Genomic DNA, 16,608 nt, shown 5'->3' with positions numbered 1-16,608 from the left:
TCTCCATTGTCGCAGAGCTGCAGCTTGACTGTGTGTGTGTGTGTGTGTGTGTGTGTGTGTGTGTGTGTGTGTCTGTGGGTGTTTTACTCAGCACTGAAGAAGGACATTGTGGGAAATCTCAGTAAAGGTTTATTTCTGTTTTATGTATCTGTCTATCGTTCAGCGCCTCGACAATAATGTGAGTGGTTATTTTTTCTCCATCCGTTCTTTGTAGAGTGTTGACAGAACGCTACCGCGGTACGCAAACGGAACAACAAACAAGTGGCATCTCCAGCCACTAATATATCGACGAACTCTTGCACTAATCATAGCATGTTCACTGACTAGCTAATAATGAAATTCTACAGCTATAACAGCGGGTTCTAGTATCCTTAAATTAGCAACAGTTTCACAGTGGACAATAGCGTGTGACCAGTTCCTGGAAGAAGGTGTCAGCAATAAGACCGAAACGTCACTTCAGAAGATGCTACAAATATCCAAGAACTTCTAACATAAATTTGCAACGATCACGAAAGCCTATTCCTTGTGTAACATCATGGAGGAAAACAGTTCGTATTCTAGGAAATATTCGTGAGAACAGTCGTTCCTGTTTCCCCACGTTTTCCTTGACCTCACACAGCTTGCAAAGTGAAGTAAAAAAAATTGTCACAATGAATGGCTTAAATGTTTCTTTAAGTGCGATGTAACTGAATATTACGGTTAATTATGATGTTAAGACTACTTACGTTCTCTGGGAACCAAGGCGTGACGAAAGGCATCTGGAAGGTGTTGCTGTAAGAGTGCAGCGTGTCGAAGGAGTCCGGGCTGACGGCTCCGACCAGGGAGAACACGCCCCGAGAGAACTGGCTGCAGACTGCAACAAACAGACACGCCGAGGCTCTCAACTGGGTACAACTCGCTGTGGGTGCAGCAACAAAAGGGTTTCCTACCATATGCTGGTAGCAAATTAGAAACTTCTTCGGAAAGGAACTGACAAACATAATTCTATATCCTAATGTTTCTGGTGGACATGGAGATGATTGAAAAGAATTGTGACAAAGACCCGTAGAATCAAAAAGGATAAAGGACAAACTTACGCTTTATGTACTATACTGTTCATTAAAGAGCGTTTGTAGTACAACACTCTTCAAAGGAGTCCCATTATCCGGTATCATACCACTTGTAGGCATACTGTAATATCACAGCGCACCAACCTGTACTTGCTTTCCTTTCAGAGCACAGTGACTCTTAGACTCGTGTGTGGACTTGTTGTGGACAGAACGTGTTTAGCCGGATCGCCATGCCTTTCAGAACGGTAACCATTTCGCTTGCAAATAACTGGGTAGATAGCCGGCCGGAGTGACCATGCGGTTCTAGGCGCTACAGTCTGGAACCGCGAGACCGGTACGGTCGCAGGTTCGAATCCTGCCTCGGGCATGGATGTGTGTGATGTCATTAGGTTAGTTAGGTTTAAGTAGTTCTAAGTTCTAGGGGACTGATGACCTCAGAAGTTGAGTCCCATAGTGCTCAGAGCCATTTGAACCATTTTGAACTGGGTAGATACTTCACATTAGCAGTCGTATATACTCCTACGTCATTGCTTCTTAGTTAAAGTATCTGTAAGTTACTATGAACCTGTGTACTCTCCATGATTGGTTGTCGTATCACTGGGGCAACAGTCATCCGTACCATGAGGGTTACTGAATCAAAAGATGAATGCGCTCGATGAACATTCTGTTTGAGAAATTATACAATACTTAGGTTCGTGTATTTTGTCAGACGTTCAGCACCAAACTACATCCTGAAACAGATACTCATAGGTAGTGTGGCTGTACCGCTTCTGGACCAATGACTTATGATTTATGACTTGTCTGCTAGAGGTGCTAGTGTCTCCATAAACATTTTTCACTGCTCGCCCTTTTACTATACCCTCCCCCCTCCTCTGGAGGCTGTGTGTGTTGTTATCTGGTGTTTATTTAGAATATAATTTATGAATCTGGGAAGGTATCCTACTGATCTGAGGGCTTATGCTGGTGTTACTTAGAATCTAGTTTATTATCAAATTAATTATCCTAATCACTATTCTTTATTACCTCAGACGGCCTCTATATTTATGCCACCCTTATCCTAATTATCAATATATATGGCCTGGTTTCGTTACCAAAATCAAAATATGGCTGCCTGAGATACGTGTGACGCTATGGTGTCACCGTGTACATAGATCAGTGCAAAAACGGCAAGAAATTAAAAAAAATATTGAGTAAGATAGCTTGCATATTACGTGTCCTTTCTTAAAAAATATTTTGGAATATTTTGATGCAATGTAACACATCAGACTGTCTAAAAGAATGTGAGTAACTGTTTTAAATAACATACACTCCTGGTACATAGCGATTGCACTGCGGAGGCTTTGGGATTCAGTTTTTCTTTAGAAAAGTACACTCTTGCTACGCGGCAATTACACTATGGAGTTGCAGAGTCCTTTTTTTAAACAAAATACGCAGACAACCACCTTGGTTCCAGGTTTGTCAACTACCTCTACTTCCTGCCCCCCCCCCCCCCCCCCGCCCCAATATGCGTACAGAAGTATATATGACTTTGTGAGGGACTCTACAGCAGATTCATATTATGTGGTTGAGAGCGCAACGGCTGAATACGTGTGCCTATCGCACTGTGCAGCCTGAATAAACACGTTAAGTGCCCCAATCCATCCAGAACAGTGATCCAGGAAAAAATAACTGTCTTCGATCATACTGAAAGCCCCTGCCAGCATGTGTTCGGCCGCTGTACCAAGGGAGTGGGCACAGACATCCACATTGTGCTGATCCACGAGTTACCTCTTATTGTCATACTGTCTTTGCACATTATTACAATGAAATGACAAGTAAATAATGCTGGAAATTGTGGCTCTGCTGATGGAATCATAGTTGCACACTGTACACAACCAGAGAGTCTCTGGCTTTAATCATTATCATGTGTGTTATGGTAAAATTCATCTTTTTTTCAACACACCTAGTGTTCAGTACCTACTAAACGACTACATATTACAGAGCTCCGTATCAGTAACTAATCATGAGCTGCAGAGCATTTTATTTTAGCACAGCAGAGGTGGCAATAGAGTGTGCAAAGATACTTCAAGAGTTTGGCAATATCATTGTGTTTAACACATGTACTGGCAATTTCTTCCCACGTGGATTCCATAGTGGAATATGGTTGTTCTAATTATCAGTTTTAACTAGAGGTAATGTGTGTATCCTCGCATTTGGATAGTGCGTACACTGTGTGATCAAAAGTACCCGGACACCCCCAAAAACATACGTTTTTCATATTAGGTGCATTGTCCTGCCACCTACTGACAGGTGCTCCATATCAGCGACCTCAGTAGACATCGTGAGTGAGCAGAATGCAGCGCTCTTTGGAACTCACGGACTTCGAACGTGGTCAGGTGATTGGCTGTCACTTGTGTCATACGTCTGTGCGCGAGACTTCCACACTCCTAAACTGACAGAGACCGCCGACTGTTGGAGAGGGTCGTGATGTGAGATAGGCAGATACCTATCCAGGCCATCACACAGGAATTCCAAACTGCATCAGGATTCATTGCAAGTACTATGACGGGCGGGAGGTGTCCCAACTTGGATTTCATGGTCGAGCGGCTGCTCAAAAGCCACACATCATGCCTGTAAATGACAAGCTTTGCCTCGCTTGGTGTAAGGAGCGTAAAAATAGGACGATTGAACAGTGGAGAAGCGTTGTCTGGAGTGACGAATCACGGTACACAATGTGTCGATCCGATGGCATGGTGTGGGTATGGCGAATGCCCGGTGAACGTCATCTGTGTAGTGCCAATATTTAAATTCGGAGGCGGTAATGTTATGGTGTGGTCTCTCCTCAGTGCAACACTCCGTGAAGAATGGGCTGTCATTCCCCAAGAAACCTTCCAGCACCTGATTGAATGTATGCCTGCGAGAGTGCAAGCTGTCATCAAGGCTAAGGGTGAGCCATATTGAATTCCAGGATTACCGACAGAGGGCGCCACGAACTTGTAAGTCGTTTTCAGTTAGTTGTTCGAATACTTCTGATCACATAGTGTATGTGCGAACTCGGTCCCAATTTAGTTGCTTGATGTGTGTTTTGTGATCTACATTATGCATCTAATCAAAAGTATTTGGACACCTGTTATTATACATTAATAATGGTCGCGAATACCGTCGAAATGCACACTATATTCAAAAAGAAAACCACGACTCGCTGTAGAAAGAAACTTACTTCACCACACTGCTATTGATTTCCTTGCTTATAAAATCAGTAACGACCTTTTCCTTTAAAAAAGTGTCACATTGACTTACAGGCGTTGGAACGAAGATTTTACTACCGAACGAGGTGGAGAGTGGTTGAGGGTTTTACATGTATACGAGAATTATACACTGAAGCGCCAAAGAAACTTGTACAGGGATGCGCACTCAAATACAGAAATATGTAAACAGGCAAAATACGGTGACGCTATCGGCAACGCCTATATAACACAAGCGTCTGACGCAGTTGTTAGATCGATTACTGCCGCTATAATGGCAGTTTATCAAGATTTAAGAGAGTTTGAATCTGGTGTAATAGTGGGCGCAGGAGCGATGGGACACAGCTTCTCCGAGGTAGGGATGAAGTGAGAATTTCCCCCTACGACCCTTTAACGAGTGTACCGTGAATATCAAGAATCCGGTAAAACATCAAATCTCATATATCACTGCAGCCGGGAAAAGATCCTGCAAAAACGGGACCAATGATGACAAGAGAATCATTCAACGTGAGAGAAGTGCAACCCTTCCGCAAATTGCTGCAGATTTCAATGCTGGGCCATCAACAAGTGTAAGCATGCGAATCATTCAACGAAACGTCATCGATATGGGCTTTGGAGCCGAAGGAGCACTTGTGTACGTTTGATGACTGCAAGACACAAAGCTTTACGCCTCGCCTCGGCCCGTGAACACCGATATTGGACTGTTGATGCCTGAAAACATGTTATTGGTCGGATGGGTCACGTTTCAGATTCTACCGGGAGGATGGACGTGTACGGGTATGAGAACAACCTCATGAGTCAATGGACCGTGCATGTAAGCAGGGGACTGTTCAAGCTGGTGGAGGCTCTGTAATGGTGTGGGTTCATGCGTTCAGTTCATGTGATATGGGACCCCTGATATATCTAGATACGATTATGACAGATGACGCGTACGTAAGCATCCTGTGTGATCACCTACATCCAGTCATGTCGATTGTGCATTTTGACGGACTTGGACAACTCTATCATGACAATGCGACACTCCACACATTCAGAATTGCTACAGAGTGGTTCCGTGGCTCCAGGAAGACTCTTCTGAGTTTAAACACTTCCGCTGGCCACCATTCTCCCCAAGCATGAATGTTATTGAACATACATGGGATGTCTTGCAAAGTGATGTTCAAAAACGATCTCCACCCCCTCGTACTCTTACATATTTATGGACAGCCCGGCAGGATTCATGGTGTCAGTTCCTTCCAGCTCTATTTCAGACATTAGTCGAGCCCATGCTACGTCGTGTTACGGCACTTCTACGTGCTCGCGGTGGTCCTACACGATATTAGGCGGGTGTATCAGTTACTTTGGCTCTTCAGGGTAGAACTGTCAGACAGATGATGAGAAGAGTCAGCAGAGCTATTTTTACACAATACCCGTGCTTGGCAGCAGTTAATACATGTAGACAGTGTCCCGCAGGCAGAAAACGAACACCATCTTCTATTTTCTACTCTCTTCAGATTAAATATTGTCAAGAGATTTAGACTTGCACTACATTGTTCAGTATCATCTGTAAACAAGATAATAATCAAGTAGCTCAGGTAGATCGTGTCCTAGGAATGGTGGGTGTCATGACCCACTTTTTAATTGTACTTTGAGCCTATAAACTAATTTCTATGCTGCGGTATTACCTACATGCAGGAAATTCAAAATTACAGCCCTCCTGACCACTCCAGATTTTATGGGCTACCAAGACTGGTAGACAGCAACTGCCATTGGAAGTGGTTGGGCGTATTACACCTGTGTACAGACCAACCATTTCACCTGTCTATTTAGCGGTGAAAGCAGTACCGCTGTTCACAAGTACATTTTTTGACAGTTTCCAGTTCGAAATTAATAATTGTTAGAATAGTGCCAGACATCGCGTTTGCGTAATTGATGAACTAGACACTGAGAGCAGTCCAGAAATGTTCGGTTCAGTGAAACAGAGTTGTGTGAAATTCTGTCATATCAGGAGACAACTCACCACTGAATAGAACCCACATGGAGTCAACATCAACCTTCCCTTCAACAGGAGCAGTGGCGCCACCACCAGCAGTAGTTGTGGTGCCACCTCGACAGTAACTGTGTTTGGTGGTACAGTACTGAACCACTAGATAGACAGACTAGGGGCAGCAATATTTTAAAAAAAGCAAACTGCTACAATTATATGGACTGAATACGATGCAGTGTTTTTTGCTAATGGCTGGTTAAATCTATTACATTATATGTTCAAAACGCGATCAATGACATGTTGCAATATATAATACAACTTAAAGCTTGTGTGAGCATAATGGATGACTTCATAGCTGCATGTGAACATGATCGCACATATGCCGAATTTAACATGTGAAAAAGATATTTATTTGATAAATAGTTCCATAAAGCGAGTGTTGTGATGAAAGAAGAATAATCGTGTATTAGTTTGTATATATGAAAGTAATAAAATTAATGCTGTTTTTAAAAAGTCAGAAAATACGTTTAATTCACAATCATGCATCTTACTATACTTCTCTCCATTACTTTTATGTATGAGATTTAAATCCAGAATAATACTACAGCACGATAAATGTTTAAAAGTGTTCTGGCATAAAGCATGAGGCTCTCAGAAATGTCATATTCAGTAGTAACAGTAATATGTGAAATGATCAAACTAAGTTCGCCCATAAGTGCTGCTTAACCTGTAAGGTAGGCCAGTAGTGCCAATATATGAGCCATACGTTCCTTTTATTCTTTTCCTTTTTTGTACTATAGTAGAACTATTAAGTTAAAACACTACTACCATGTGAGCATTTTACTTTCGATATCTTATATATTTTGATAAATACTACAGCCGAGTTTTATTTTTGGGCTCAAGATTTAATTTTTTCTTGATCAGTGATCTATAACCATATCTGCGTATTACAACAAGCAGTACTAAATGTCTTTTTGTGCACTTAATGTAGCTCTACACGCTAATCAACGTACATAATGGGGAAATTTAGTGTGTCGTTTTAGTGTGAAGATGCCTCATACTAGCAAACAGTATATAAAAAGGAAAGTAAGAAAACAAGATAGTTCGAACCAACTGTTAAAATCGGAAGTTACCCTAGCATGGAAAGTCACTACAATGGACAGATGATTTTGGTGACGATTTTAGCAGAATTAAGACGAGTTTTTGGAGAAAAGAATATGGAAAATTTACACTTTGGTACAAAGATTAACTGTTTTTTTTTTTTTTTTCATTCATATCAGTGTTGTATAACCACGCTTGTGTAATACAATATGCAACCTGCATTGCTTTTTTACATATTCTCTTGTGCTCTAGCACATAGATAATTCATTTAAGAGTTTAGGATTGTATATTCACTAAAGTACACATTAAAAAATAATGAAATATTTTAATAAATTACTGGTTTGCCATATATTTTTCCTGCCTTGACTACAGAATGATTTTTAACTGCATGGAACTAAGGCACAAGACACAGCAGCCTACTAAATTTAAGAGGTATAATCGGAAGTGAGGTCTGATCACATGACCAGAAGTGTCCAAAATTTCACAAATCTTAGAGTTTACAAGGAGGCTTGATTACTGCAACTGATCAGTATTATGTGGTACCAGAAGGCGTTAACATGTCTTACTCAAAGCGCTAAAAATCCCTCAGTTGTTAAGTAAGAGGATGAGACGTCCAATGAATGCTTTCGTGTGTGGTTGTTACAGCAGAACCTCGACAATCTGGTTACTGACACTGGTTACACAAATTACGCCAAAAATGGCATGCTCCTTAGCAAGGAGAATTTACTTATGCTTACGCCTATTACAGAATCATTTTATGACACCATTATCATGGGTGAAATCGGTGATCAAGTCGGCAGCGAAAAACGGTTAGAGGACGGACGGTCTTTAATGTTAAAGAGGGAAGTATGTGGTTCATTTAACAATTGTCAATGTGGTAAATGCTCCAAGATAATCTATGCTAGACATAGTGTCAAGTTGAAGCTACCACATCTCAAACACTGGAACGGCGATGTGGCAACTAGACGAGTATTGTAAAAATGTTGGCAAGGAACCCCTGGAAATCATTTCGAGGAAATATATAAAAACCTGTGGTTATACCATATGAAGCGGAATTGGCTGACATTAAATTGAATATTGTAATGGACATGCTACCTAGAAAACTGCAACAGCATCATATTGACAAATATTACCTTATGAACCCAGATATAACATTAGATTTTGCTGAGATTTTTAACAAAGCGGAGATGTGTGACTGTCTCACATCAAACTACGACTTTTGTCTGCAAGAAGAAGTCCAAGGAAACGGCACTGTTTCTGGAAACAACGATAAGATTTTTGGAATAGACTACATATAACAAAGTCACAAGTAGCCAGAATCGAGCGAAAGAACAAAGTTACACGTAATCATCTAACCGACTTTACAGTGTGCCCTGATCTGTGTCTGCTTAGCTAAAGTACATGATACTGCCAAACTAGGAGCTACACCTTATAACTACAGAAAAAACAGTGTGTTTTACCCTGCGGAAGATGTGTAACTGCATTAAACACCAACAAACAGTCTTTACAATATGCTCCAATGCACTTTATGCGCTCTTTCGTGTAAATTATCCGACAGCTTACAAAACAGCTCCAGTACTGTATTTAATTGTGTTCTGCAATTTGTCTACTGACACAATCACTACACATAAAAGTTGACAGGAAAGCTTCCACACAATCAAGAAAGAGCAAAACTTATTATTATTTTTTTTATTATTTTGAGCTTTTCCTCATTACAGAGGCTTATCTCCAACATAATAATTTACTTGGAAATTACAATACAAACAATAAACGTTCTTAAACTATAATCTCAAAATATTTCTCCAGGTATTTCGATCTTGTGTGTCCTCTTCCTCTGCGCCCATTCTCCTCATTATGTGCTGTACATTTTGGAGCCAGGTTGTCATAGGTCGTCCTATTCTTCTTCTCCCCTCCGGTTCCCACTCCAGTATCAATTTTGGTATTCTGGTTTTCTCCATTCGTCGTACATGCCCGTACCACTGTAATTTCTTCCTATCCATTACGTCATATATTCTTTCTTTTATTTCCATTCTCCTTATTACTTCTGTGTTCCTTATCTCTTCTTTCCTGGAGATTCTTGCCGATCTTCTCCAAAAGTCCATCTCTAGAGCTTGTAATTTTTTAATGTGCTTCATGTTAATTGTCCAGGTCTCCGTTCCATACAGAACCACCCTCTCTAATATGGATTTGTATATTAGTTTTTTTGTTCTGCTCATTACATTCCTGCTCCATAAGACTGAGTTAAGCATCCCAATGACCCTCCGTCCGCTACTAATTCTTTTATTGATTTCTGACTCTGATTTTCCCTCGATTTCTAAAATGGATCCTAAATAACAGAAAGTGTTTATCTTTTTGATTTTCTTTCCTTCAGTGTATAGCTCATCTGAATCATTAGTCAAGTATTCTGTTTTTTGGTAATTAATCTTCAAATCCCAAGTTTTGTATGCTACTGCTAGTTGATTGCACATATAGGTAGCATCCTCCCCATCTTGTGCTACGACTACTCGATCATCAGCAAATAATAAATGACGTAGGTAAACTCCATCTCTTATTTCTAATCCCATACTATTACATTTACGAGACCATGTTCTAAGGCTAATATCTATATAGATTTTAAATAATGATGGTGACATGGGACAGCCTTGTAAAAGGCCTTTGCTTGTTCTAAATTTCCGTGAAAGTTTATTACCAACTTTCACTTGGCAAATGTTATCTTTATACATCTGTTGTATTATTTTAATCAAGGGAGGGTTTATGTTTGCCATATGTAGTGCTCTCCAAAGTAATTTTCTTGGAACAGTATCATATGCTTTTTCGAGATCTGTGAAAATTAATCCTATATTTTTTGATTTTTCCCTATGTTTCTCCAAAATCTGTCGTAATGTGAAAATATGGTCTACACATGATCTCCCAGCCGTGAATCCACATTGTTCTTCTTGGGTTCTAAAATTTTTTTCCAGTTTGTTTTTAATTATTTTCGCAAAAATTCTCATTAATGTGTTTGTAACACAAATTCCTCGATAGTTTGAACAAATTTTGCGATCCCCTTTCTTAAATATTGTATTAATGTAACCTAGCTTCATCTCGTTGGGTATTGAATCTCCATGTATCATTTTGTTGAAGAGCTGTGTTATCAGTTTCACAATTTTGTCACCACCATATTTCAGACACTCCAGATTGCTATTGCCTGGTCCCGGTGATTTACCATTCTTTCCTGTTCTCAACGCCTGAAGTACTTCACTTTCTAAAATCTGGATCTCATCATCTTCATGTCCTTTATCTTCCCCTGTTCCTTCTTCTAGATATTCTTCTCTGTCCTCATTTAATAATTTTTGGAAATACTCTTCCCATTCCTTTTGTGTTATCAGTTGGAGATTAGTTTTGCTTTTTGTATCCTGTCGAAGCCCTTTCAATACTGACCATGCTTCTTTTGCTCTCCCAAATCCTAATTTACTATTCACCTTGGCGCATGTTCTTTCCCATGCTTCATTTTTTGCCATCCTTATTTTTTTCATCACTTCATTCTTCTTTTCCTTGTATATTGATCTTGTTTCTTCTGATTTATCATTCAACCACTGAAGGAACGCATTTCGTTTTTCTCTAACGAGGACCTCTAGTTCCTCTGACCACCACTCTGCTGCACGGTTGTGGTTGCTATCTTTTTTACCCAACACCTCCGTTGCTATGATTTTCACATTAGCTTTTATATAGTCATATATTTCCTCTGTACTTCCTTCAAATGATTCAACCAGTTTCCTTTCCATCCTGGCCGCAAAGAGTGTTCTGATACTTTCGTCAATATTAAAAGGTAAATTTTCATCTTCCTCAGTCTGGTTTGTTTTATTTATGTTACTTGTATCACTCCTTGCATTCTTCCATGGCCAGAAAGACTTCATTTTAACTAGATAGTGATCTGATCCACAGTGGGCTCCTCTATAACATCTGACGTCTACTGCTTTGAAACTACTTGTTTGCCTAATGATAATATAATCTAGTATAGAACGAAGTTCTTTGGTGTTCTGTTGCCAAGTATATTTATGAATGTCCTTATGTTTGAAAAATGTGTTGGTAATTTTTAGATCAAATTGTTCACAAATTGCAATCAGTCGTTCCCCATTGTCATTATATTCGTCCTCTCCATGTTTTCCTACTATTCTACAAGATTCTTTAATTCCTACCCTTCCATTCAGATCTCCCATGATAATCAGTTCCTTTCTTCTTGGGATTTTTTCAATAGTCTCCCTGAGGGTATCCCAAAACGTATCTTTCTCCTTACCTTTTGTATCGTTCGTGGGTGCATATACGCCAATAATCACAACTTCCCTAGCAAATAATGTCATATCAACAGTTATAATACGTTGATTGATGAATGTCCAATTTGTGATTCTGTCTTTCGATGATTTCTTTATCATAATGGAGTCTCCTGCTTTGGCTCTTACTGCTTTTGATACCCACTCCAGATATGTACATAATTATCCAGTTCTTCTTCTCCTTGGCCTTTCTTCTTTGTTTCAGAGAGTACGACAACATCCATGTTGAACATGTCAAGTTCTGCAGGTAGTAAATTTATTTTAGTGGAAATACCTTGCACATTCCAGCATCCAAACATAATTTTCCATTTCTCATCGCCAGTTCGTCGTCCAAAGTTCAAATTTTTCTAAGGCATATTATTAGGTTTTTCAGCATTTTCATGTTTTTATGTGAGTGAGGAGCTGGCCAACTGCACAACCCCCAACCCGGAGGACCAGGTAATTTTTACTCAAGGTTTTCTTCCTTTAGCCTTTGATAAGCCAATATCATCTTACAAGGCAGCAGTTGCTAGTTTTGGTCCACCCCAGGTATTTTATTTCCCCGGTACCCACAATATCTGGTGAGCATTCCCCTATCCGCCACGTGGGGAGGCGCCCGATGGGAGACTAGCAAACTCCACACGGGCAAAACTTACAAACCATGTTCCGTATACCTACAGTTTTAATTATTTACCTGTAAACTACGTGGAGATTGTTAACACAGACACCAACAACGGTATAAGTTGGGAGGTACCAAGTGGAACGACAGTGGTGCTTTGTACCACATGTGGACAGCAAAAGGGTACAGAGTGCCAACAACATATTGTCAAGTACTGCTAACGCCCTGCGGGTAACCAGGGATATTTGCAGCTACAAGGGTAACGTCTATTCACACACCGACCGGGATGGAATGGCACCAGCGTGAATGCTTGACTGGAGTACCGGCAGGTCAGGGTGGAAATCTGCAGTGTCTATCACACAACGATCTGGATAAATTCGCGCATGTTTGAGGCGCTGGCGGACAGAGCGGTTCAAAAGGTGATAGTGAAGGCGTTTTCTCTTCTCGTAGAGAGGTGCTCTGCAGTCAACTGTCTCACCTGATCAAGAATGAATGGCGGTGTCTACAGGGGAAGTGTACAGATCGTTTATGTACTGAAGTCTATGACAAATGTGATACATGGTACTGAAATAATTCAAATTAACAGAAGTTTTATGAGAGATTAGACATAGTAAACATGTAGTGATTGGTGTCATTAAAACCAGCATTCAAGTGTGATTTAGAATAACCTTTCTGTCAATTATAGTTATTAATTTTAGCTAGTTGGTTCACAGTTTTACAGATTCGTACCTTACTATATGGCACTATGATGAAATGACATGGTGGGAAACGCACAGAAGTTGTGAGCCAATAACAGACGAACTAAAACGTACGGAGGAGATATTAAAAATGTAGCTGGTAACTGATATTGAGAGGAGTACCTGACTTCTGTCGGCGGAAGTCCGGGGATTCGAGACCTTTTCGTGATCGTGAACTGAAGAGAGTCCTGATATTCTATTGTATTTGAAGCCTTGGGTCGGTAAGGAGAGTCCAAACGAATCGGTTTTAGAAGCAGCAGTGTTTTACGGACGTCATTAGTTATGGAATTTTGCTTTTACCGCCATTTAGACGATTACGGTGTGGCTGAAACATCAGTGCTTTGAGATATCATTGGGTTTGTCTCGGCCTGGAATACTTACGCCAGTGGCATTATATCTGAGCAGTAAAGCTGTATGGGTAAGTGTGATCAGACTAAAGAACAATTAAAACCTTTCTGTAAATTAAGAGTGACCCTTTTAACGAGTCTAGTAAACTGGTTGCTGCTGAAGGGACAGAGACTGTTAATGTCATTGATAAACTACTGCTATTAAATAAACATGAACAGTTTAAAGAAAAGTTTGGTGTCGCCCTGTTTCATTGGTAAAATGCAACTCAAGTTACTTAAATTTAATTAGAACACTACTAATAGCTCTCCTACGACATTATAAACTTGGGATCATCGTAAAGGGTATTGTTTTGCAGCGTGCATGTTTGGTATCCAGACAAAATCTGATGAGCAAAATTTCAAGTAAAATTCAATGTTTCATTTAAGTTCCCCTTTGAAGGAGGAATCATAATTCTCAGTAGGAAGTGGAAACTTACAAAGTATTACAAAGAAGTGCTATTTTAAAGCTAGATAAACATATTTCTTTCAATCTAGGGCATTATCTTCTACAATACCAGCAAATGTAGATATTACTGAATTAGGACTGGTTCCCATGGACAGTTTTATTCCAGAAATCGTTAGAAAAAGAACTAACGTGTCAAACGCACTTACACCATTCCCTATAAAGGAAATTATTCCTTTAAGTACAGTTAATGTGTTATAAGCACTGAAAAGTAAACTAGAAATGGAGTGGGACAAAGTCAAAAAAAGACAACTGCCGTACATGGTAGAAACAACTGCCACGACGGTGCCACCACTGGAAAGAAAGACCATTGTAAATGTGGTGGTAACAGTTACATACTAGTTGAAACGCAGTGTATGGAATAATATGGACACAACAAGGGAATACAAGGTACCTGTGTTAATTGCAAATAGCAACGAAAAACGCTTACATTGAAATGCTTGAAGAAGTCGATGGATTTGAGGAAATTTACGTATTATGTTTAAAGAAAGACTAAAACTTTGTTTGTAATCCTCCTTTCTCATTTAGATCTGCATGAAAAGCATGTAGTTGTATATGGTGAATTGGATATTGTGCGTATAGCGAGAGAAATGCCATTTATAGACTTTAAAACTGACAGAATGACATCAGTTATTGATTTTTTAACGAAGAAATTCGCCCAACAGCCGTGCACTGCAGAAGTTATTTTATTTTATTTTCGCTACCAGTTTTGTTAATTCATTATGCCATCTTCAGGCCCCATATGCAAGTCTCACAAATAACCGACATTGGCATACTGGGGCCATGTATCCGTAAGTGCTTCCTTCGAGGATTTGACTGAGTATAGCATAATGAATTGCCGAAACTGGTAGCGAAAAAGAAAAATCTCTATCGCACGGCTGTTTGGCGAATTTCTGTGTTAAATATTTGACCAGCCGCTGTCCCATGTCCGCAATGGATCAAAAAAGTCAGTTAATGGTAGTTCATTTGCAGAAGTTGCGAACTGAAAGTCCTACACGGAAATTAAGCGAGAATGTGGGGGAAAAGAGTCGTCAACGATTTTTCAAGGTGTGGAATGTCATAAAAATAGTGTAATGCACGAAATAAACGGCAAAATTAAAATATCTAAAGCTCTCCGCTAGAAGAATGGTACGAACGAATAGAGATAACTGCGAAGGTGAGAAGGGTGATAGTTTACAGGAAAAAACGAACTAGATATATACTGTAATTTGAAAGTATACCTTCTGTATGTATGAAATTACTGGTCGAGTAAAGAATTAGATGATTCTGATGCAGATTTTAAATTATAAGATAAAAATTAACCTAGGTATTATGAAAACTATGCCAAATGGATACAAAGAAATAATTTTTTTCTACATGTATATGTTTCTGCAAAAACTAATAAAGATTTTGTACAAGAATATTTGTTTTCTTAATCGTGCTCCACCAGGCTTCATTCTTCATAAAACAGCGGATGGTTATGGTTGTCATGTCTCTTGTACCATAACCTTCGCTCCATGCCTCCACTGCATGTACTTTGGTATTTTGGGTACTCCATTCCCAGGAACTTGTAATGCTGTGTGGTGGCTCAGAAGTTCTTTGATGACGATGTGAAAAAGATTTCCATAGAATATTAATAAAAATATTTCCTTCCCAGATGTTGCACTATTCTCATCACTCAGCAAGAATTCGAAACTTATTATCCTAGGCCATTGTTTTATGAAGAATGAAGCCAAAAAGTAGATTGTGTAGAGGTACAATGTCAGTGGCCTTGTTGTATTCATTCTCTACTGATCATGCACCATGGTTTTTCTGATTTAATAAACCTACTAAAATCAGTTAGATTCCAGAACGTTTGCCAGTGAGGCAGGTGCCTTTCTATATGAATGACTCAGTTTATTTGAAAGTATTTCAACCTTCAGACACGGAGCGTACGGTAACATTACTGTTTATCTCGGCTTAACCACATTATTAGGCGCCTAACACAAACATCACCCGGAAATATTCGTCAGCAGTCACATAAATCGTTACTGCGGCGCTAGATTATGCATCTATGTGAAGAAAGTGTTTAGCTCTCAGTAAATAGCCAAAAAATATTCCATCATAAAACAAGGAGTAAATGGTTCTCACAGATTCACTCACCAGAATTAAAACCTGTATATCAAGTAAAGTGATTGAAACTAAAACAAACACCTTCTCTTACCTAAAGGAACGAATGTGCCGAAAACAAAATCAATCAAATTCTTGAAAGTTACAGACAGTGCGCCTTGTATTATTAAACTCCTAACTGGGTCACTAAAAATCTGGCACAATGATAGTCTGGTCAGTCCAGAATGAACACAATTCAACACCTGATGCAGTACAACCAATTTTTAGCCTTCTTCCTTCGGAAAACAACGGCTGGTTGCGGTAACCGTACCTCTTGTTGCACGACCACTGTTCTGCGCCTCCACTGCATCTACTCTGGTCTCACAGGTACTCCACCCCCAAGATGTGATTTTGTGTGGCGGCTCGAACGTTCTTTGCTTGCGAAAGATTTTTACAAAATCATTAATGAAAAGATTTTCTGCTAACTTTCCGCCCTTCTTCCATCACTTAGCTAACATTTGACATTCATTGTGCTAGGTATAAATTTGAAATTCATATTTTGAGAGAGAATAAAGGAACAGGTGTAACTAAACAATTACAATTTGTATTTAAAAAATTGTAAATAGTCAGTAAACATCTACCCAAATAGCGTTTGAACCGTTAGTGAGCATGTTCCCAGCATTATATTGGAATGTAAAATGACTTGT

The 16,608-nt window shown here is 39.6% G+C and overlaps 1 protein-coding gene across 1 annotated transcript in view; it reads right to left on the bottom strand.

The window, feature by feature from the left end:
* Window positions 1–16,608, bottom strand: part of LOC124795343 (glutamate receptor 1-like) — a 680,176-nt gene that overhangs the window by 573,674 nt on the left and 89,894 nt on the right. Inside the window, exon 2 of the mRNA XM_047259331.1 lies at window positions 726–853. Coding sequence (XP_047115287.1) covers window positions 726–758 — 33 coding nt within the window. The 5' untranslated portion in view covers window positions 759–853. The remainder of the gene's footprint in view (window positions 1–725; window positions 854–16,608) is intronic.

This window comes from Schistocerca piceifrons, chromosome 4, assembly GCF_021461385.2.
Source record: "Schistocerca piceifrons isolate TAMUIC-IGC-003096 chromosome 4, iqSchPice1.1, whole genome shotgun sequence".
NCBI classification, from domain to species: domain Eukaryota; kingdom Metazoa; phylum Arthropoda; class Insecta; order Orthoptera; family Acrididae; genus Schistocerca; species Schistocerca piceifrons.
The sequence above is the reverse complement of the archived record's forward strand: the minus strand, read 5'-3'. Positions and strand labels throughout refer to the sequence as shown.